Consider the following 22,943-nt stretch of genomic DNA (forward strand, 5'->3'; position numbering starts at 1 on the left):
AATGTTATGTAACTTCCATTTGATGTGGTTCTGTCCTCTAAAGTAGTCTCTCCACTTCTTATAGCTGACGTTGGCATAACTGTAGTTGTTGATTTTGTTGTTGCTGTTCTTTCATCTCCACCTGTACAATGAGAATATACACCATGTTGCTTAAGTAGTATTCTTTTTAACACTGCTGTTATATTTAAAGTCAGTTACATAAGATGAACATATATTTGTTGTAATTATGAATTTCAATTTTAGTTCAGCACCGTTCTCACCTGTTTTGTCACCCGAGGACTTCAAGGTAAAGGGAAACAGCTGTGCTGATTTAGTGTCTTTATTTGTCACATTACACTTCAATGACTCATAAATCGTCTGCTTAAAGGTAGATGATCTAAATGTGACAGTAGAACTGCATTCACCTGGTGATATCTCCATATCTGAGTTAGATATTTCCTCTTTACCCTGATACAGCCACTCCACTGTGTAACTACAGTTTTGATGTGGGAACACATTGCAGGACAAGATGAGTTTATCATTGTCCTTCTGTTCAGTCACTGGCGATAATGAAGATGAGAGAGAAAGACACCAAGAGAAAAAAAATGAACATTACTAATTATAATTAATGTAATGCTTCAGCAATTTTTTTAAAGACACTTTAAGTTAAAAACATTAAGATGTAAATACTTACTGTGAAGCAAAAATAAAAAAACCAAAGAGTCTGAGTGTTGGCTTCCTGATATGAACTGCCTGCAGGTGTAACAACCAACATCCTGATCTGTGACCTTCTTTATAACCAGAGCACAGCCTGCTGTAACATTCAGTCTGTCTGCTTCTTTCTGTCCATGTTCAAAAAGTGTTACAGTGTTTCTTTCAATGAAGTCATTGAAGAGCCACTCAATGTTGTCACAGTTATCCTGACCATGTTTCACATTTTCACAGGGTAAAGTAGCCTCATCATCAATTCTGACAATCAAAGATGAATGTTGCCCACTTGCTGATGTTGAGAGAAAGAAAGAGAAATGTGACCAGCAAACTCAGAGTACGGCTGTGTTGTTCATACTTTGTCTAAATATAATCAGTATTTAGTTACAGTAATTAGTTACTGATTACTTTTTTCAAGTAACTTGACCAACACTGCTGAGGACCATTTTAAATAAACACCAGCTTTTGTCTCATCTTTGGTTTAAAATCTATGTCATTTGTATCCTTACCTGCAACCAAACAAATCAGTAAAAGCAGATTATCCATCTGAATCCATCTGACTGTAAACATTGTGCTTCTTCTTATTCTCTTGATCTAATGACACATCTCTGAAGATTCTCCTCAAAGATATCTAAAAATAAATCTGTTTCCTGTGAGTAATGACGTGTCACTTCCTTTTAGTGACTTCAATCATTTCTTCCAGTCAACAGCATTTGCTAAATTAGTTGCGATCATCTGTTTAATCTATCACAGTTTAAAGTTAAACATTAACACGTTATTATTATTGGATACATTTGTTTACTCTAATCCTGTGTAATTGAGAATTGTGTTATTATGGGGTTAGAAATGGCAGTTGTGGGGTTATTAATAAAAGAGGGAGTTGGAGGCTTGAACAGCGTAGTATTTTTAGAAAAAAAACATTAACATCGTGATGTTGTGGCACTGTGTGTCATGGTCTGGAGTCTGTGACTGCGTGTTTATGTTTTAGTTTATTTTTATTCTGTGGTTTTGGTTACCTTGGGTGTTTGTACTCTTCTGCTTCATGTTCCTATGTTCTGTGTCCCCCAGTCTGTGTTAGGTTGGTGTGTTATGTCATTACGTGTATGTGTTTCCTGTTTTACTTTGAAGGTCCGTGTCTGATCTCAGTGTGTCAATTTACTTTTCCCCTGTCTCGTCAGGTCGGATTACTCCCAGCTGTGCCCTCCTTTTGTGTCTCATTCCCTCGTTATCCTTCTGTGTATTTAAACCTCATGTCTGCCTTTGTTAGTTGCTGGTTTGTCTGTGTTGTTCCCCTCGGTCTCCCTGCGTCTCGCCGTACTGCCCTGCATCTTCATTCTGGTTTGTTTTATTAGTTTTGCCCAGTTTAGGTTTACCAGTTTCATGTTCACCCACCGCTTCTGTTTGTATCTTAGTGATGGGCAAATGAAGCATTGAAGCTTTTCATCCAATTGGTTCACCCCAGCGCAAAGCTTCTTGAAGCTTCATTTGCTCTAGTAGGACATCTACTGGAAAATGCAAAAATATTAGTTGGCATGAATTTGAAGAGTGTGGCCTTTTGCACACAGCCTGTAAATGTCAACAACAAAAGGAGTGTGTAAAACATGTATATTGTAGTGATGGCAGTATACTTTGTATATTTATACTGGCAGTATGGAAAATGATCATTTGGAAATGCTTAAAATGGAAATGATCATTTACTGTGAGGTGAGGTGTGGTTGGGGTGTGGACAGTGGTTGTGCTTTTGTAACGTTGAGGTATGGACAGCTACACACTGAGGCGTCAGTCCTGCCCATATTTTATTCAGTAAAAACTAAATTTTCACTGCTTTTATAACCTTTAGTGGGGAGAACATAGTTAGGATTTAATGTTTTAACAAATCTTTTGAATCCTTTGTCCTCCACATTGCTAAATGGCTGAGAGTCCTCAATCACCATGCTAACCAGGTCTTCATCTATTTGAGATTGTTCTCCTGAGGAAAGACAATAAAGACAAAGCACAAATATAAATATCACACACGTAACTTATTACAGCTGTATAATATTGTTATATCATTTAGTAACATTACGGCATGCTATATTATCATGGCATTTGATGGCTCACCTGGTCTTGCTCCACATTCGGTGTTCCCCTTATTCTCATGCAAAGCTCTGTAGTGCCTAAGCATGGATGAGGTGTTGTTATTATATCCCAGCTCCCTGGCACACAGCAAACACTTCACCTTGTACAAAAGTAAAGACAGCTTAACATAAATTGTATTGCACCATCAGTATTATGAAAATACATCTTCTGTAGAAATTTACATACCTTGTTGGGAGGAATAAGATCAAAATGTTCCCACACAGGGGAGGACATCCTCCTCTTCTTAGCTGGCTCCATTCTCTCCTGACTTTCTCTCCTCACTCTCATAAACCTCCAAACGGTCTCCAAACTCTCACTAACCGCAACTCTCCATCAAACACCCACATTTTGAATGAAGTCTGAGGGGTTTGTATCGCTGTCATAGCTCGCGGCAAAGTTCGAACCACTTCATGAACCAGTCACATGGTACAGCCGGGCAGCGAGGCTTCAGACGTCATCATTTTCAGCTCCTCCCATAAATGAAGCAAGCCTCGATACACGCATCGCGGAAACGCCCCCTCCATTACTCGACACAAGCTTCGAAGCCTCGATACAGAACGTCACATCACTATTGTATCTACTCCTGTTCAATAAATACTCACCTGCACCAGAGCTGCCGCATTTATGGAAACAGAATATGGAAACAAGTTTGTTTCTGTCGATATTAAACTATTCATAATGAGGCACTTGAGACAATTGATGTTTGTTTTTCTTTACTTAAAATTTTATTTTTGAGGTTCATGTTGGGACTCTCTTCAACTCTCTGTGAATGGTACTCATGGCTATTGATCAGTGGGTTTTGGTCAGTGGTTGTTGATCAATGGTCATGAGAATTTGCATAATTAAGATTAAGGAACTGACCTCCCAGCCCATTGTTGTCATGGTCCCCGTGTCTGCCCGGCTGACTCAGGTTGGCTACATATGTTTCTTGTTTACATGTACCTCTCTCACGCTTGCCGTGTCTTGCTAGGGCAAAGCTCATTGCGGGCTCCTGCCCCTGGCCCTCGCACCTGAAGTTAATCACACACCTGTGGCTCATCACCTAAACTCATCCACTACTTAAGGCAGTGGCTGGAAACATCTCGTCGCTGGACTATTGAGTAACCTCGGTAGTAAGCTCCGGAGTACTAGTCTCTTGTTGCCTTTTTGTATCGCTGACCCTTTGGATTAATCACTTGTTGTCTGTAAACAGGAATTCCGTTTCCCTGGAACCCTTGGTGTGCGGGCTGCTGGTGTGCTGTGTTTTTTGTGAAGTCCCTCGTGTGTGAAGAGCTCCTTTCCCGGATTTCCCTGTGCCCTGGATTTCCCCCGCCCTCTCACTTGTATATATTTGCACCTGGTGTTGTATAGTAATAAACGGAACTGTATTCTAGCTGCCTTGTCTGCACTTGAGTCCATCCCACTTCGTGACAATTGTTCCTTCAGTGGGCTGGTTTCAGTCACTATGCAAATTTACTGTTTATAAGATTTGGGGAAACCTGCAGTCAGCTGAGACTGAAGAAGTCACTTGGATGAGTGACGAAACGTTTCTCCCACAAAACGCTACGTCCAGATGAGCAGAATCAAGTTTTGGAGATTTACTTTCCTGCATGATTGAGAATGCATCAAGACCTGTTATCAACCATTTCATAACAACAGAAATATGTTTATATGTTCAAAAAGGGGGACCTAGTGCTAGAGCAGCTTTCATCAGTGTTAACACTCAATTTCTTGGCAATTTCTGACAAGAAATGCACTCTAGAAATTGACAGCCACATTAGGGCCATCTTATATCTTCACTAGTAACTTAACATCTCCAACTTTGTCTTACGTCATTTACCAGACCACTGCAAATGTTTGTGTTTAACCCTAAATTGTGATACATTAAATGGATTATTTCAACTAATTCAACAAATGTTGGAAACAGAAGCAAAGTGACACCTCCTTACTCATGCAACACAGATATATCTTTAGATGAAATTTCAGACATGCGTCATTAGAGTAGAGACTGAACCCACATAGCAAAATTGGTATGGCCCATTGATGACCCTTTGGTGGCCCAGACCTGGTTTGCCAGATGTGGCCCACACATGGGCCAGCACAAGGCCAGTTGCAGACACACTGGTGGTCTTGTGCTGGTCCATGTGTGGGCTCTGGCCCCAGATGTCAGCCTAATGTGTACCTTACTCAAGCCATGAAATAACAACATGTGCCGGAACATAACTGTGCAAAAGCACCATGACAAAACTCTGTTCAGACACTGAATGGACTGATTCTTATATAGGACTTTTCTACTCTCCCGGATTACTCAAAGTACCATATGCCACACTCACCCAATTACACACTTTCTACAAACCGAGTGCTTCCTAACTACATTCATACACATTCACACTCTTCACATGCAGACTGGAGGAGCCAGGGATCGAATCACTTACCTTCCAATCAGTAGGGGACCTGCTCTACTTCCTGAGCTACAACCACCCAGTCTTAACTGTAAGTAAACCCTTACTAGGTTTTGGATAAAGTGTACACTCACAAACCTGTCAAACCTGCGTTTGAAACGCTGGCTGCAATATTTGTTGCAATACTATATGTTCCCATGTTCCTATGTTCCTAAAATAGGAACATAGGAACATAAATAGTGCCATCATTGCCAGACCTGGCCCATATCTGGTTAACATACACCCTACCATCACACCAGTCAGCCAGAAGTGCCAGCTTTATTAGCACTTTTAATTCTTATCCCTACTTTTATTTTTTCATGTCTATTTAAGTGCTATTTATGACACTATTTAAGTGCTATTTATGACACTATGTTTGCACTGAAGCACCGCAGCAATTTCCTAATGTTGTAAACCTGCTCAACATTTGGCAATAAACCCCTTTCTGATTCTGATTCTGATTGATGCCGGATCCAGGGAAGACCTGTTTTCTATGAGCCTGGGCCACATAAACCAAACCATAATCGGGCCAGATATTGCATGCCATCACATAAACAGTGCCATCTACGCCAGGCCTGGCCTATATCTGGATGACGTACCGCTTACCATGCCAGAAGTCAGCCAGCAGTGCCGGCTTGACACCAGATATGGGCCAGACCTGTCTGCTATGTGGGAAAGAGAGAATGCACTATCATCACATTCTGGTGAATCCAGTGTATTTATTTCTTTATATATTTTTCCATTTAATGATTTTGAAAATTACACGTAATGGTAAATGGCCTGTATTTATATAGCGCTTTACTAGTCCCTAAGGACCCCAAAGCGCTCTACATATCCAGTCATTCACCCATTCACACACTGGTGATGGCAAGCTACGGTGTAGCCGCAGCCGCCCTGGGGCGCACTGACAGAGGCGAGGCTGCCGGACACTGGCGCCACCGGGCCCTCTGACCACCACCAGTAGGCAACGGGTGAAGTGTCTTGCCCAAGGACACAACAACCGAGACTGTCCAAGCCGGGGCTCGAACCGGCAACCTTCCGATTACAAGGCGAACTCCCAACTCTTGAGCCACGATCGCCCGTAATGAGAGATACAGCACACATTATTTTAAAATTTCAACCAAATATGAAACACAAACTGGTAAAAACGTAATTAATTTGCTGGTAAAATATCTCTTTCATTTTTGACAACAGCAGCATCTGGGAAACAGTCTTTTTTCACTGTTTAGAGATGGTGATGAAGACTCTTTGCAGCGTGATGATTGCTCAGCATAACTGCAACAGTATTATATGGCTCTTCACTGAGTTTAGAAATAGTACCACTCTTTGGACATGGGCAGACTGACAAAGGAGCTGAAACTAAATCAGACAGACAGTGTGTTAAAGCAAACTGTGGTCTGGTTACAAAGAAGGTTACACATCAAGATGTTTGTCAGGACAACTACAGACAGTTCATGTCAGGAAGACAACAAGAAACAGACTCCCATGTACATCTTTCTATTGTTTACATCTTAATGTTGTCACCTCAAAATCAAACATGAAAAGTCTACTTTAAATGTGCAGCTAATAAACTTTAAAATTTGAAAAAGAATAAATAAAATAAAAATTAAGAGCTTAAATATACAATACAATCTGATAACAATACAGCTGCTGCAGAAAAATCAGCAGTGTCACTGTGCATAAGAAGAAAAGTACTGTACAGTAGTTTACTCCTAAAAACACTGTATGGCTAAAACTAGAAAATACCTGTGGCAAGTGTAGCTTATGTGAAGCCAGGAAGGAAATCCATGAAAAATGCAGAGATTTTAAGTCAACAGAATTCTTGGTATTACAGCTCTATCATTAAGACAAGGGGGGATCTGAGGAATTACAATTGTTATTGCATAAACTTAATTTTTAGATGTGCATATGACAGCTGTGGTAGTGTTTAAGAGTGTGAGAGTAAAGAATATTTAAAAAAAAAATACAATTCAAATGTAGACTTTATGAAAATTTGATGAAAGGTAAGTACAAATGGGTGTATTGTTTTAGAATGATATATTAATTACTTGCTCTGTTTGTGTTTTCTTTTCCAATGCTGCCTGTCTTTTTGTACATGAACACTGAATGTTCTTGAATAAAAATATCTATTTTGGACTTGTTCCCAGTTTTCTGTGCCCTGCGTCTGGGTCCTCACCCCTGTGAAACTGCTAAAAATACTTCAGAAAATGAAATGAGAGAGTCAATGCCTGCTTCAGAACCTTGTTTGGTAAATATTAAAACACAATTACAGTCAATGAGACTTGATTCGATCCTTCAGTTTTACAACACTCCACAGTCACAGACATTTCAAGCATTCAAACTGTCATCTTTATAATCAAAACATCTAAATAAGAGCAGAACAACTCAGAGTTCAACCTCAGGGCAGCTCTAGAGGAACAGATGGACTTCAGTGTCTCGCTCAAGAGAGCAGGGGTGAGAGTTATTTCAGCAGGGTAAAGCATCATTTACCTAAATGTCCAAATGTCTCACTTAAATTAAAATCTACTTTTCTCACTGTTAGACCAATGCAGTTACATCTGTTAAAGCAAGGAAGTCAAATATAATTAAATTATTGAGATATTCTCAAAATTAAGAAAGAATCTGATCACAGTTTTCTATCCATTTCCTGTCCTGTTAGTGTTTGGGATTTTTTTGTTTGTTTGTTTTCTAGTATAATTTATGGTATTCTGGGGTATGTCACACTAGTAAAGCATCCACTTCTTGAGAGAATTGTTCTGTATATGCTTACAAATGCAACATTCAGCACTTGAAATTAAAAATACTTGTGTGTCTCAATTTATGTTTATAGAACGGACAATATACATACACTACAAAAAACCCAAGAAAATCACATCTAATTTTTTTTTTTTGACAAATAATGTCTACCTGAATCCTTGGAATGATGGGAAATACAAGATTTTAAGGCAGTTTCACCACTGATCTCAAAGTTGTGGCGCGAGCAAATAACAACTTTCTGTGTCAAGCTGATTCGACTTGCATGTCAAAAAGCTCTACTGTAACTGCAATTTGGCCCTACTCTCTTCAAATCACAGTGTGCATACTGTGTCAAAAGCTGTGGATGAAGTCGTGTTTCACATTTTGATCACTGATAAAAAGGTGTCACAGGTTTTCACTGGATGCACCTGTAGATGAAGGAGGAAATTAATAGGAAACTCGAGATTTTGATTTAACAGCTTCCTTTTTTTTTGTTTGTTTGTTTTACAGATCTCGTCAAAGAAGCAGATCCAATGTGAACTATATCTGTTTCCTCCAGAATATTATCCAGAGTATTTGGATGATCTATCTTTAAAGTCATGTTGCTATTGCAGAATGTGTTTTTCATTGTTTCATAGCAACACTTGCACCAGTGGTTACTGTGTTTTGTGTTTATGTTAACAGAGAGCTGCAAAAGTAAATTCAAATAGTGTCCCATGAGAAATAACACAAATGCTCATCTTAAATTTACTTTCCTCCATAAAAGTAACAAAGTGTCACTGACTGGTGATTTAACCCAGTATTCCTGTATCATAACTTTTAGTTTCTTTTTCTGGACCCCCTTATATAACACAATTGTAGAGTAACACATTCTAAAAATCTCTGTTTCCCCATCTTCTATCACTTAGTTAAACAAATTGTAGTCCTTTTATTTTTAACAACGTAACAGCGATTAGCTACAAGCTAATTCTTTCTTGTTTTTCTTTTCTTTCTGTATTGTGCTGTATTATTCTCTTCTTGGTGTTATTTTTGCTCAATTAAATTACCTGAACTGGACCTTGCTTTTAATATTTAAACATTAAGCAAAATCATCATCCTTTAAAAGCCAAATGAAGCCACGAGGGCTAACAGTGATGCACAGCTGCCTATTTTTTTGTTGGCAAGTAGTTGCAGACTATTAGTGTAGTTATATTAATAAAATACTGTTGTACTTATTTATGTGTTTATTCCTTGCCCATATTGCACTTGGCAAGCTGAACAACTTGAGCAAGGGTCCAAACAGAGTCAGGAGTCCCACACTTTTAAAATAAATTATATCTCCTAAAAACAATCAGGTTGTCCTTGTGTAGCTTTCATACACATGAAATGCAATATGAGAGCCTTTTAGGTTGATCAGAGACAGAAGCCGCTTCAGAGCTGAGCCTCTGCTTCACCAATGACATATAGTTAATGTGGATATCTGTGCCAAAGGTTTCAGACAGACGCCATCCGTAGGTGTTTATTTTAAGATTAGTGCATTCCCAGGCCCCATTTGGCTCAAGACCAAATGTACTAACCACAGACAAAAAAAACCTGCTACTGTTTCCATCTTTGCTAAAGTTTATGTGTGTTTACACTACGTGTCTGCCAAGGAGACTTAATAAAAAAAGTTTTACTGATGCAGTTTTCTGGTTGAATATTCTCTGCTCACTGTCTCCTAATGCTTTATTCATTTTATGTGGGTTTCAGTAAACTGAATTAAAAAACTTGGATGGGTGGGTTCAGGTGGTGAATGGCTGGGACTGGTTAGCCACCACCATTTTGTCCGTCTGTATCTGGAAGTCCCACAGGATCTTAGCTCGGTCATTCTCCATCACCCTTCGGGGCATCTCCCATTTTGACCTCGGGACTTCCCGGTTATACTCGGCACAGATGTTCCTGTACACTATGCCGGCCACTTGATTATGGCGTTCCATGTATGCCTTGCCTGCTAGCATCTTGCACCCTGCTGTTATGTGCTGGATTGTCTCTGGGGCATCTTTACACAGCCTGCACCTGGGGTCTTGCCTGGTGTGATAGACCCCAGCCTCTATGGATCTTGTGCTCAGAGTTTGTTCCTGTGCTGCCATGATTAGTGCCTCTGTGCTGTCTTTCAGTCCAGCTTTGTCCAGCCACTGGTAGGATTTCTGGATATCAGCCACCTCCTCTATCTGTCGGTGGTACATACCGTGCAGGGGCCTGTCCTTCCATGATGGTTCCTCGTCTCCCTCCTCTTTCTTGGGTTTCTGCTGCCTGAGGTATTCACTGAGCACTCGGTCAGTTGGGGCCATCTTCCCAATGTATTCTTGGATGTTCCTTGTCTCATCCTGGACTGTGATGCTGACACTCACCAGTCCCCGGCCCCCTTCCTTCCGCTTAGCGTACAGCCTCAGGGTGCTGGACTTGGGGTGAAACCCTCCATGCATGGTAAGGAGCTTTCTTGTCTTGATGTCAGTGGCTTCTATCTCCTCCTTTGGCCAGCCTATTACCCCAGCAGGGCACCTGATCACGGGCAGGGCATAGGTGTTGATAGCCCGGATCTTGTTCTTACCGTTCAGCTGACTCCTCAGGACTTGCCTGACCCTCTGCAGGTACTTGGTGGTTGCAGCTTTCCTAGCGGCCTCTTCATGGTTCCCATTTGCCTGCGGGATCCCCAGGTACTTGTAACTGTCCTCTATGTCTGCAATGTTGCCTTCTGGTAGTTTTATCCCCTCTTTTCTGGCTACCTTCCCTCTCTTTGTTAACATCCGACTACACTTCAGAATTTTATATATATATATATATATATATATTCAGCTGGAGCTTACTTCCTGTTAAAAGATAGTTTTTCTTTCCCAAGTTCTTGCTCATAGAGGGGTGTTATGTGACGACTGTTGTGAATGGCACTACGTAAATTAAAGTGATCTTTTATGCTGCATTTATTTTAAACAGCATTGAAGGATAGCTATTTCACTTTTCCCTCTAACTGCAAATTATTATTAGTTACGTTTGAACTCAAAGATGTAACATCAATGTGCAACACCTGGGTTAGTTGATCTTGAGATAACTTAAATATTGAGACTATTGATGGCACTCTAGTGCAGATGGAAAATATCAAACGCCTGTCAGCAGCTGGTTTGTTTAGTAGAACTAAGAGAAAGATACAACTACACTGTCAATGACTTACCAAGCATTTAAAGAAATATCATCCTATTACATTTTTTCTGTATACACTGTGTTTTTATTACTGTTTCTGTTTTATTTTTGGTTATGTTGCATAGTGTTCCATATCTTCATAATAATATGTTGTGTCATTTTGAGACATTTAATATTCTAAATTTGCCACTTTGTGAGGACAATTTTCATATCCTGGTGATTTCTCTGAATTTTTTGCCCTTTTCTGTCTAAAATAGTCAAATAATTTAGTGTTGACATTTTATTCTTAACCCCACGTAAAAGTCGTTTGTCTGTCAGCTCCCTGGTATCTCTGGGCCAAGAATGCGGAGTAATATACTTGGGAGCTGCGGAGCATCACTTAACATTCCCTGTGCAGAGCTATGCTGTGTAACCTAACAACCACACAGGGGAAACAAACAGAACTAAAAGGCAACACTGATTAATGCAGAAGAGCTAACTTTGCTAGGATATCAGATTAACCAGATTTCCAAACCAGAGGCTGGCACAGCAATGTATATATGTGCATATGGGTTTACAATAATTAATGGAGTAGAACGTGTGCAATAAAAACTTTCTTTAATGCTCTCTTGGTTTTTAAAAGTGTAACTAGAGCCTTGGGCTGATGCTGGTACTATATTGAGAAATTTGAGTGGCAGCAGTGCATTCAGCAGATGTTCTCTGGAAATGATGATAATGTAAAAAGCAATGTGATAATTTGGCCGAGGCTTTTTTTTTTCTTTTTTTTTTTGAAAAAGCTTTTACAGGATATGCAGAGGCATAAATGTACATTTTTGTCTGGTGGGTTGCGAGCTGCATGATGTCACCCCGAGGGCGGAGTTATACAATTGAAAGAGAAGAAGCAGAGGGTGGATGTGAGGCGCAGTCTCATCACAGTCACCGCCGCCGTCAGCATCATCTGAGGTGTGTCTGCGCCGCCGGAGCTGCAGACAGACAGAAAGGACCAACAGAAAAACATCCTGTTCCTCTCTTTACACCGACCATGGCGTCAAAATGTCCAAAATGCGAGAAAACGGTGTATTTCGGTGAGTGAGCAGCCGCTGCAGAGGCCGCCCAGCATCATGATTCTAACAGATGCGATGACCGCTGGGTGGGAGTGTTATAGTCAACCGGGGGGTGGTTATAATATGAAAGACTGACAGTGCAGTATTCTTTAAATCGACTTTTACTTATAATCGATAACGTGTTTTCTCGGATACAACATAATGAGAATTTGCGGATACATCACTGATTTTAGAGCTCTACAGAAGATTTCCACCCATTGATCAAAATGGGCATTGTTTTGTTATAAATAGGCTTATCGAGTCTCCCACACACAGAGAGACATAACTATTTAAGACACTCATTCATCCTGTTGGATGATTTTTATTTTTATTATGTGTTAGGTGGAAACAATGATTAGAATCGTGAATTTTACACAATAAATAATTCATTTACACATATGAATTATTTATTGGTAGTACATTAAAAATGCATTCACACTAAATCACTCATTATTTCCTTTACCATTTGCACAGAACAAAGAGATTTTTAACTGGAATCCTTTGAGGTTTTGTGTGATGTTATCTTGTGGGCAAACTAACTAATAGAGTCTGTCTTTATATTCATCGATCACATTCTTGCATCCTTTTTATTGGACCACACATTTACCGTGTTGTCTATCTTTGTTGGGGTAATAACAGCTGATCAGTCAAGCCAGTATTAGTCAAACTAATTATATACAAGTGTCACAACATAATCTCCACATCAGTGATATTTATATTTACAGTGTGAAAATGTTACTGTCGTGTCACTGAGTCAAAGTACTTTAAAATATACAGTATGAATATTATTTGTCTTTATACAGTGGCATATAAAGACAAAGTGACAGAGGATGCCTTATACAGTGGCATCCTCTGTCACTGTATGGGGCATAATTTCACCCACGTAAAGGCATGTAAATTTATTTATTAACTATTTTAACCTGTCAAATTTGATTTAAAGCTTGAAAGTCTTTTACAGAATATATCAAAATAAGCATGTAACTACATTACAATACAAAACTCTGGGTCCTAAAAGCAGTCCAACAGAATGTCAGAGAAATTCACAGCTGAGTACCACGGACACGTTGCCAGATTGGATGTGAAATCAAAGTGACAGTTTTTCTCTAAAACTGATCCAAAAATTCCCCAGATGGTGAATCTCAGAGTCCAACAGACAACTGGTGCATATCGACACAACCCATATCAGGCAGTGATGGGTTCACTATCTTTGGATAAGATTACAGGGAGCCATTAACAGACCTGTAGTCATAGCCTCAGCTGTGTTTTCTGACAGCTTGTGAAAAATCCTTTTTATGTTGGCTTTTAGAAGCAGGTAGGATGAGTTTAAGCGTGTTAATCCCTGGTTACTGGATACTATATTCACTTGATAGTAAACAATACTGTCAAATAGGGTGAGGTACTATGATACTAAGGAGTTAATTTAACATCTATTTTTAGCTTCTTCTTTTTTCCATTTGGGTGCAATGCCATATGGCATGGTAAATAATTGATTGATTTGCCAATTCGTTTTATGGATCAATATTCTTTTTGTTCTTTCCCCTTCCCCATTTCTCTGGAAAACAACAGCAAAACCACACCCTGCAGGCTCAGTCAAACTGCTGCTCTCTCTCTCTCTCTTTTGAAACTCTGCAGGAAATTAGAAGCTTTAAAAAAAAAAACGAGGTTCTGGCAAAAATGTATTCCTCCTAGAAGTGGATACTGTTGTTTTGCAGGGGATTTTATTACAGTAGAGATAGTTTAGCCTTTAGGATTTCTGGATGCAAAGTTCTCGATAGCCATAAAGAAGATGATGCTCGAGACACGGAGTCTATAATGTGATTTTTAAATAATAAACTGAGCTAATGTGATTTCTTCAGTAAATTCAGTTCCTTGAGTAAGAACCCAGAAGAAAACCAATGTTATGCTGTGCAGACTGGAGCCCTTCACCATCCAGGCATATTTCTGTGTGTCGGTGGGACTTACTGTCAGATATCACACTGACAGGGAGGCCAGGCATTGAGTCTAAACAGGAAGTGTCATGTTGTATCAGTCTCAGGGTATCAGCTGAGATATTTTGGGAGGAGGACAAACAGATAAGCAACTGTCAGTGAATTTCTCGCTCCCTCTGTCCATCCTCCTGTCTTTTAGACAAAAAAGTCTCTGTGACTGAAACTGCGGGTCTTAAAAAGGGGGTTATGATGTTTTTCTTTTGACTGAACAGAGTAATATTTGTTTTCCCTCTTGACTCACACTGTATGTATTTTTCCCTTGCAGTCACATAAATAACTGGGTAGAAAAAAAAAACAGTTCAGTCATGACCGCTGTAGTCCACAGAAGACAGCTCTTTCCATCTATGGTAATTTGGTGGTACAGTGTGGTACAGCTCTGTCCTACCATAATGTGCAGAGATTAAAAGTTGGTGGTGGAAAGAGCAACAGCAAGACCCCCTGTACAGAGCAGAGCAGGTATCACATGACCATGGATAATACCTTAATAAGGAGCAGCATGAACGGGAAGAGCATGGGTGGAAGTGGGTTGCAAAGTGACTTGGACAACAGAGTAATTTGAACACACTGTACTATGTGTTATGTTTGCAGCAGGTGTCATTAACTTGCACTCTAGTTTCTGTGATTTCCAACTTGTATTTGTGTCCATTATGCTAAAAGGGATTGCATTCATTTCCAATTCAGTATTTTCATTAAAGGGCTCAATCAAAGTGGCTGTGCTGGATTCAAAGTTGAAAATGATTGTTAACTATCTTATTCTTGGCCTCGGTGAAGTCCTTCACTCCATCCTCCATGTGAAACAAGTTGTTTTAGTTCTTCTCTCTTTATGCCAACTTTTTCTGAGTGGTGTTAGACATGTCACACATATATGTGTGAAAGTTACTGCAGTTTTTGCTTTGTGTGTATGAGTTCCACCTTCGTTAAACACAGTTTTAATGTTAAAGGACTAGTTGGTTGTCAGTTTTGTGGGTTTTTGATATGGTATATATTCACTACTCTGTGGTTTTAAGCATTAAGACTGGAAACAGAGGAAAACCTCCAAAAGTCCCTGCTGTGCTAACATTATCCAAAGATCATCCATTATCCAGACAGGAAAGAGATCAGTTGTTTGATCGACCTTGCCAAATTTTAAAACAGGTATTTTTTAAGACTTCACATTTAGATTTACCTTCAGATTAAGGTAACTTTAGTATGTGAAGGGATGGAAGAACAGACAGTAGCTCTATTAAAAAAAAGGAATAAATAAGAAAAATGGAATGTCTGAGTCACCACACTGCCCTTTAGAAAGCAGTGGAAAGAATGTGCTTCAGGCTGATATGAACTCATAAGTGCCCATTAAATGTCGTCTGTAACTTCGACCGACACTCGGCTGTTATAATTCAGAATACATTAGTGCTTATCTTGTGTATTCAGGTTGTGTCAGAAAATATAATTGCTACTGTACTTCACATGCTGACACACACCCCCACAAAAACCTTAATAACAGTGCATATCATTTCTTCCAAAGGTTGCTGGACCCATATGTGAAGGTTGATTTCATGGCAAAACTAGCTACTTTTTGTATCAAAATAACCTTTTTTTTTTAGGACAAAATGTTTCTTTTTCTCATAGAAAAGATGGGTTCTGTTCAAAGCAGCAGCAAAAGGATCCTGCCTGTGGAGGAGTGATCGCACTGGTGCACAAATAAAGCACAAAAAGAAAGAGAAAAAAAAACGTTTTCCCCTTTCTCTGCATTCAGTGGCAGCGCTCTTTTCTAAGCACTAAAGCACTGACCCATAGAGGATGGCTCTTTCTCAACAGTCACTGCATTTATTTTGTAAAAGTATGACTCAGACTTCATTGAGTGCACTTATAATCAGATTTTATTAACATATTCCCTCTGTCAAGAGTGCCATGTGATTGGTACTGTATGATTTGTTAGTTTGTTTATTAGTTTTCAGGATTACTCAAAAGGTTATACACAGATTTGAATTCAAACTTTACCAGAGTTATAAACTGATCCAACTTAAAAGTAAGTAATATTTGTTAGTGTGTTAGTGGGGGCAGAACTGTAGTGCCGCGGTCAGAGTTTCACACCAAGAAGGTCCTGGGTTTGAATCCAGCCTTCTGAGTAGAGATTGCATATTTCTTTTCCTTTGTGGGTCTTCTGGTTGCAGTGGGTTCTTCCCAAAATTCAAATAATCTAAATTGTTTATAGCGTCCCCGCCCACTCACACACACACACACACACACACACACACACACACACACACACACTACCAATGAATTATTGCAAACTAGTCCAGATATCGTTTTGGATCCAAAGACTTATATATGCATGCTGTGACGAACTTGTGACTTCATTAACTTCATTATATTATAAGAAATTCCAGGACTAAGTCCATTTATTTTATGTTTCATAAACCAAAAGCACGATATAACATCAAACGATCTTTGTCTCTTCCTGTCCCACAGCGGAGAAAGTGTCATCTTTAGGGAAAGACTGGCACAAGTTCTGTCTAAAATGTGAGCGCTGCAACAAAACTCTGAATCCGGGAGGCCATGCTGAGGTAACAGGATGTGAAGAGTGTATATGCTTCATTTTCCTTAAGCAGTTATGATTTGTTTTTGTTTTATGAAGTGCAAATATTTCATGTTCAAAGGTTATGTTGGTAGGCTACATTGCATCAACATAATAAACCGTGACTGTGAACAATAATGTCCCATGCACTGTGAGGCTGTAAGCCTGGTTTGATGGTAAAATACAGACTTTTTGAAATCAACCAAAAAACCTGATCATTTAACATCAGCAGAAAGTAGCTGGATTTTTTGGACAGTTACTGTGCTGTCTTTGAAAACACGTATGTACTGTGCAGGAAAGTCAGTACCTGTGTATCTTCAGTGCGTCACTCCTCCGAGAAACCTGGAAGCGCCTGTACTTTACTAAGGAGTTTAACATTGTCTGACATTGTTGTAGAGAACCATAAACCAGAAGGCGTAAATCTCAGAGACAACAGGGTTTCACACATCTTAGTGCTTTGATGAGATGGCAGTTTCAACTGTTGATTAAAGAAAATAGACTTGAATCGTGGTTATGTGCATGTAGTGCAAGTTATATGAAAATGAGTATGCTTAGCCTAATCATGTTTAAATAAGCTCGAAGATTTGTACTCTGTGTCCCCCTTTAATCATTGTTATAATGCATTTATATTCACATATGACAGCTCATCATCATTCACAATGCATGATGTTCTTCAGTCTGTTCAGAACAAACTCGGTACAAAATTAGCTGTACATAAAATTAACAGCTCAGCAGCCTGTTATTTAAAACTCATCAGACTTATCAGATTAAACTGTTTGTGGCTCTTGCTGTGTTTTAATTAGATTTTAAGAAGGAAGGGATGTACTGAAAATCACAGATGAGCTGACAATGGTATTCATTGTACGCTGCTAAAATGCATTGATTTAGTCAGTGAGAGCAACTTTATTGTCCATTATCTCCGTATTTTCTTCACAGTGCTTCATTTTGGCCTTTATTGTTCAAGTTCAAGGTTCTTTATTTGTCACATGCATAGTTATACAAGTATAACACACAGTGAAATGTAGCCTGACACGCTCCTCGACATGTGCAAAAATGGGGGGGGGGGGGGGGGGGGGAGTGTAGAGGAAGAACATTATATATATATATATATACATGTAGTATGTACACTGGGTGAATGTGCAGTAGTAGTAGTAGTAGTTGTGCACATTTGTCTGCTTTCAGAATGGTTTTATTGTTAGTCTTCAGTTTTTTTGGTCTTGTCATGTGAACCACTTTGACATGCATATTTGCTTGAAAGGTTCAATTGAGTTTAGCTGAAAAACACATCCTGTGTGAATGTACATTCCTGGGATGACTGAAAAAACTCCACAGAGTATTTATATAAACGATGACAGTGTCTAGATGACAAGGAGCATTACTTTTACTGAATCAGTGAGGCTTATTTTATGTCTAAAAACAAAAGTGAGATAAGGGCTTTTATTACCATAAAAATAAATGGTTAGACAAAGTCAAATGCCTTCAAATGCAGTCCAAGTTTGGAGGATTATGTGAATCCACACAGACTGAAAACAACAGTTTATATAACTGCCGTTTTTTTTTTTCTTTTTTCCGTCTGGTTCATAATATTAACAGTTACAGGTATAGCTTCAGTCCATTTGTATCTGCTTGATTTTTTTTTTTATTTGTATTTAAGGTCAACTGGAATCACAATTTCCCCGAGGGAACCTCCCCAGGGGTTAATAAAGTTCTATTCTATTCTATGTGTTAAGAAATGGATGTTTCCTCTGTCTGTCCCCTTTACACTGTGCAGCATGATGGAAAGCCTTATTGCCACAAGCCATGCTACGCCACCCTCTTTGGACCAAAAGGTGGGGTTTCTCCCTGATGTGCAAATACAGACGATGAACACAGATTCATAAAACTTAGATTTATGAATTCTACCATTTGATGTTTTTAGGTGTAAACATCGGTGGAGCTGGATCCTACGTGTACGACAATCCTGTCAACGAAGCCCCTGCAGCCGTTTCCTTGGAAACAAACGCCAAACCAGAGGAGGAGAAAAAAGCCCCCGCACGGGGACCAGTGAAGGGTGAGAAATATGTGGAGCAGAAATAGAAAAACTGTCATATGGAAGGAGGAGAAACTCAGTGCCTCTGTGGCAGGATACAGTTTAATTCAGGTTTGGAACAGCAAACTAAAGAACACAAAAGGAATAAATGAGCCCCAGATATGTTTTAGGGAAAGTGAGAATTAATGGAGAAAACTAAGGACAGAAATATGAAGAATCAAAGCTAAAGTAAAAATATCAATTAGTGCCGTAATCCTACAGCAAAGTAATGCATTTACGGGCACTGACATGAATTCATTTTCGTTTTCATTTTCGTTTTCATTTATTTAATTTTACATGTTTTTATTATTATTATTGTGACATTTTTAAACATTTTATGTTTTCCTGTGTATTTTCCCAGACATATTTATTTCTGTAGCCATTATTATTATTTTTATTTTGATGGTCTACACGCATGTGTCTTTAATTATCTTTTTGATGGTTTGTTCAGAAAGTGGTGCAGTCCATGTTCCTGTTGGTGCAAAGGTGCTGATCTCACTACAGCAGATTGATCATTACATCTCAAACTAGAGAACTGAGGCAATCTCTAATGCTGCAAAAACTGGCAGGATTAAATTACCTTACTTCATACCTATAATTATTTAAAACAATATTGTTTTCAGTTAGTTTCTAGGCTTCTGGCTTTACGGTACAACTAAAATGATGTAAACCACAAATTCTATCTAATGGCGTTTATTTAAATCACTAAATATCTGATGTAGTTACTATTAAGTTTTTTTGTTTAATTCATTGTAACTTTTGCAGCTGCAAGCTTCTCATCTTTCTCTGGAGGCCCCAACATCTGCCCCAGATGCAACAAGACAGTGTATTTTGGTGAGCAGAATGCTGTTTCATATTTAAATTCTGCGACAAGCATGTATTTGTCCTACATTTCTACATAAGCATTGGAAACTGTCTGTTTTAGTCCTCTGCTCGGTGTAATGACTGTCTCTACCATGGTCCGTGTTTCTGTCTGTGCAGCTGAGAAGGTGTCATCTCTCGGGAAGAACTGGCACCGGCCTTGTCTGCGCTGTGAGAGATGCAATAAGACTCTGGCACCGGGCAGCCATGCAGAGGTGAGAGATGAGTCAGTTTGCAAAGCTGGAAATCAGAGTATTAGTAAAAATGTTAGTGTTTTTGATTAGATACACAGACAGTTACTCTAGTCATATTCAAAATGTATTCGTTTAATCAAGAAAGATCTCAGAGTGTGAAATCGTTGAACACAATTTTAATTTTCACAGAGATACACAACATCTTCGTCTTTTCTCTGTCATACAGTCATGTATTGTGTTTTCTTTACTGACTTAGATTATGTCACAAGATAGAAAAGGACACATTATCACAAGCTCCAGCTACACATTATGATAAATCTCTGATCTCCATTTTTCAATTTATTATTATGCCAAAAATGTTTAGTGAGTTTCTCTTTTTTTTCAGGTTGTTTTTATGGCTCCAGATTATTTTAATTGTACTAACTTAACATCAGTGCTAGTGATGGCATTTTGCTGTTTTAAAATGCACACAATGAGACTGTAATTATATGTGTGTAACTGTGGGTCTAGTCAAGGCGTCATCATGGGTGAAAGACAGAGTCAGTTCCTAGATGTTCTACAGGTAGATTGTCAAAAATACACATATAGTATTTGAGTCACATAAGAAAATGTTTTAGTTAATTCAGCCAAAGAATCAATAAACTTCTAACATGGTGAGACATCAGTGTCTGTCTGTTCACCGACAGTTCACAAGAGTCACAAAATGATCCCCTAATGGCTTTACACCCAAAGCATTCTGAGGGTTAAGATCCCATTTGTCGTTTTATAATCAGTAAACGTGAGCCGTGATGGCTCATGAACCGGATGAGCCACTACATCACTGACATTCATCTTCATGTAATCATCTTTAATTTGTATAGCTGTAATTCAAAGGATTTAGTCTGTCAGGCTAAAGTAAAGGTGAGGTGTAACATCTCTGTGGCCACATCCCCATCCAGTTATTGTGCCCCAGACACGAGTTAAAAATAAGCTGAGCCTGTCTAGTGTTAAAATTCAATCCAGCCATCACATGATGAGATGTTGCTGAGGTGTAAAATGTGTTTGTTGCTGAATTTGATTGATGTCAGTTAATAGAAGCTGTTTATATTTAGCATATTGTGTTCTGGGGTTTTCAGCTGGTAGAAAAAAGAGAAAGCAGATAAATGTTGTAGTTGTTTCTATCTCATGTACACTGAATGTTGCTGAGAGTTAAGGTAGAATGAAACACTAAGTGAAAACATTTTCAAATATGGAAGAATTGAGAGGAATGGTTTTCTCTGTGTTTCAGCATGATGGGCAGCCTTACTGCCACAAACCATGCTATGCTGTACTGTTTGGACCAAAAGGTATGTAATCTGAGTATGGGAGGGGGGGACTGGGCTGCGGGGAAGGCTGGTGCTGGACTGTTTTTTAAAACAATGGCTCAAACCACTGTGTCCCACAAAAATCTGTAAAATATGTTAATTTAGTGACATAAATACATCTGAGGCAGTCGTATTAGTCAGCTTTCAGGGTAGAAATAAATACTCACTGTTTTATGACCTTGAAGGATCAGATTCAAGGTGACCTATAATACCAATATCTATGTCGATGTGAAATGTATATGAAGAGAAAAAAAACTGTGTGAGGATTTAAAAAGTCTAGTAAATACTATAATTGACATGGACAGCTAGTTAGTCTTTATTATTTAGTCTACAAGGCTGGAAAACTTTGGAAAATCTTAAGCTGTGTCTGTGTTATCATACTCCAGCTCCATGTTATTATAGCAAAGAAGGATACAATTATATGGAGTCGATGTTTGTATTTTTCAGGAACCAATCCCAAAACCTTTGCAAAGTGAACCATAACCAGCCAAATGGTTATTTCGTGTTAATGTATGTTTTTTGAGTGAACAGACCCTTTAAATTTAAACGTCTGGTCTACCCTTCTCAGGCGTAAACACCGGAGGTGTCGGCAGCTACATCTACGACGATCCTGAAGCTGAAGCGCAGTCTTGAGCTCTGAAGCTGCTTCCAGCACGCAGACAGAGAAACGCCACCAGGACCCTCTGTGTCTCTATGATTTGCCTTCAGTGGTCATTGTGACAAATGATATGTACTACACTCACAGGGATGGAAACTTAGATGTTTATGTTGTATTTGTATATTGTTTATATATCTATTTTTTGTACCGAAACAGGCCTTTAATATGTCCTCCCATGTGACTTTCAGATTTGCCTTTGAGTTTCTTGGTTCTCTTTGCCAAATAATTATTAGCCTGTTACTATAGTGAATGAAGGCTCCTGTATTCTTTTCACTCTGGATTAGTAGATTTTTGACTTTTGTGCACTTAAAACATGTACTGTATGAAAACAAACAAACAAACAAAAAAAAGTACCAGCCCTCCAGTTTATAGTCAGTGTTTTTTGAACAAGTTTGTCTTGGTTCTATAAATACGAATGATAGCGTAGTGAAGATATACATTTTACAAAGGAGTGCATTTTAACGAATGCCATTAAGGTGATTTTGAGGGTTGCTGCAAACAAGAAATGATCTGCTGTTCTTCACATTTTATACAGTAAAAGTGTTAGGTGGGCTGGACTACACAGATGGATTACGTGGCAGAAACACACACGGACGCAGAGTAGTGATGCAAGTCTTTTATATCCACAAGTAAGGGGGAATATTTACAAGGGAAAGGGCTATATACAGTGATAAAATAAAACGTGCCAGGAGAAAAACACCGAGGCGATGAGACGGAGCCGAAGCATACAGGTAGATAGCAGACACACCGGAGTTACCTGACAACAGGAAAATAAACAGAGTTTATGGCATACCGTTGAAAGCCGCACGTTAAACACAAGTGGACGGAGAGAGAGTTGGAGAGCTTACTTGACCACCTAAACCAAAACCACTGCGGTGATCGCCGCCTGATGGTACGTAGCACTCCGTCGCGGATCCAGAATAGCCAACAGAAAATCCTAGGTAGGCGGGCAGGCGATGGAACAGGCTAAGACAACAAAAGTAGGCAAAACGTGGATCCATTAAAACATACAGCTCCACAGCGTAAAATCAACAGATGCAGCCTGTGCTAGCTCGTTACCACTTGTGACAGCGATAAT

The 22,943-nt window shown here is 39.1% G+C and overlaps 1 protein-coding gene across 1 annotated transcript; it reads left to right on the top strand.

Moving 5' to 3' along the window:
- The first annotated feature begins 11,980 nt into the window (after nucleotides 1-11,980).
- LOC113006675 (cysteine-rich protein 2-like) lies at nucleotides 11,981-22,229 on the top strand. Its single transcript, XM_026142773.1, has 8 exons — nucleotides 11,981-12,178; nucleotides 16,636-16,730; nucleotides 18,513-18,570; nucleotides 18,660-18,791; nucleotides 19,575-19,643; nucleotides 19,791-19,885; nucleotides 21,132-21,189; nucleotides 21,776-22,229. Exons 1-8 carry the CDS (start codon nucleotides 12,136-12,138, stop codon nucleotides 21,838-21,840), a joined length of 615 nt encoding a protein of 204 aa, XP_025998558.1. The 5' UTR covers nucleotides 11,981-12,135; the 3' UTR covers nucleotides 21,841-22,229.
- The last annotated feature ends 714 nt before the right edge of the window (nucleotides 22,230-22,943 follow it).

This window comes from Astatotilapia calliptera, chromosome 15 (assembly GCF_900246225.1).
Source record: "Astatotilapia calliptera chromosome 15, fAstCal1.2, whole genome shotgun sequence".
NCBI lineage: Eukaryota > Metazoa > Chordata > Actinopteri > Cichliformes > Cichlidae > Astatotilapia > Astatotilapia calliptera.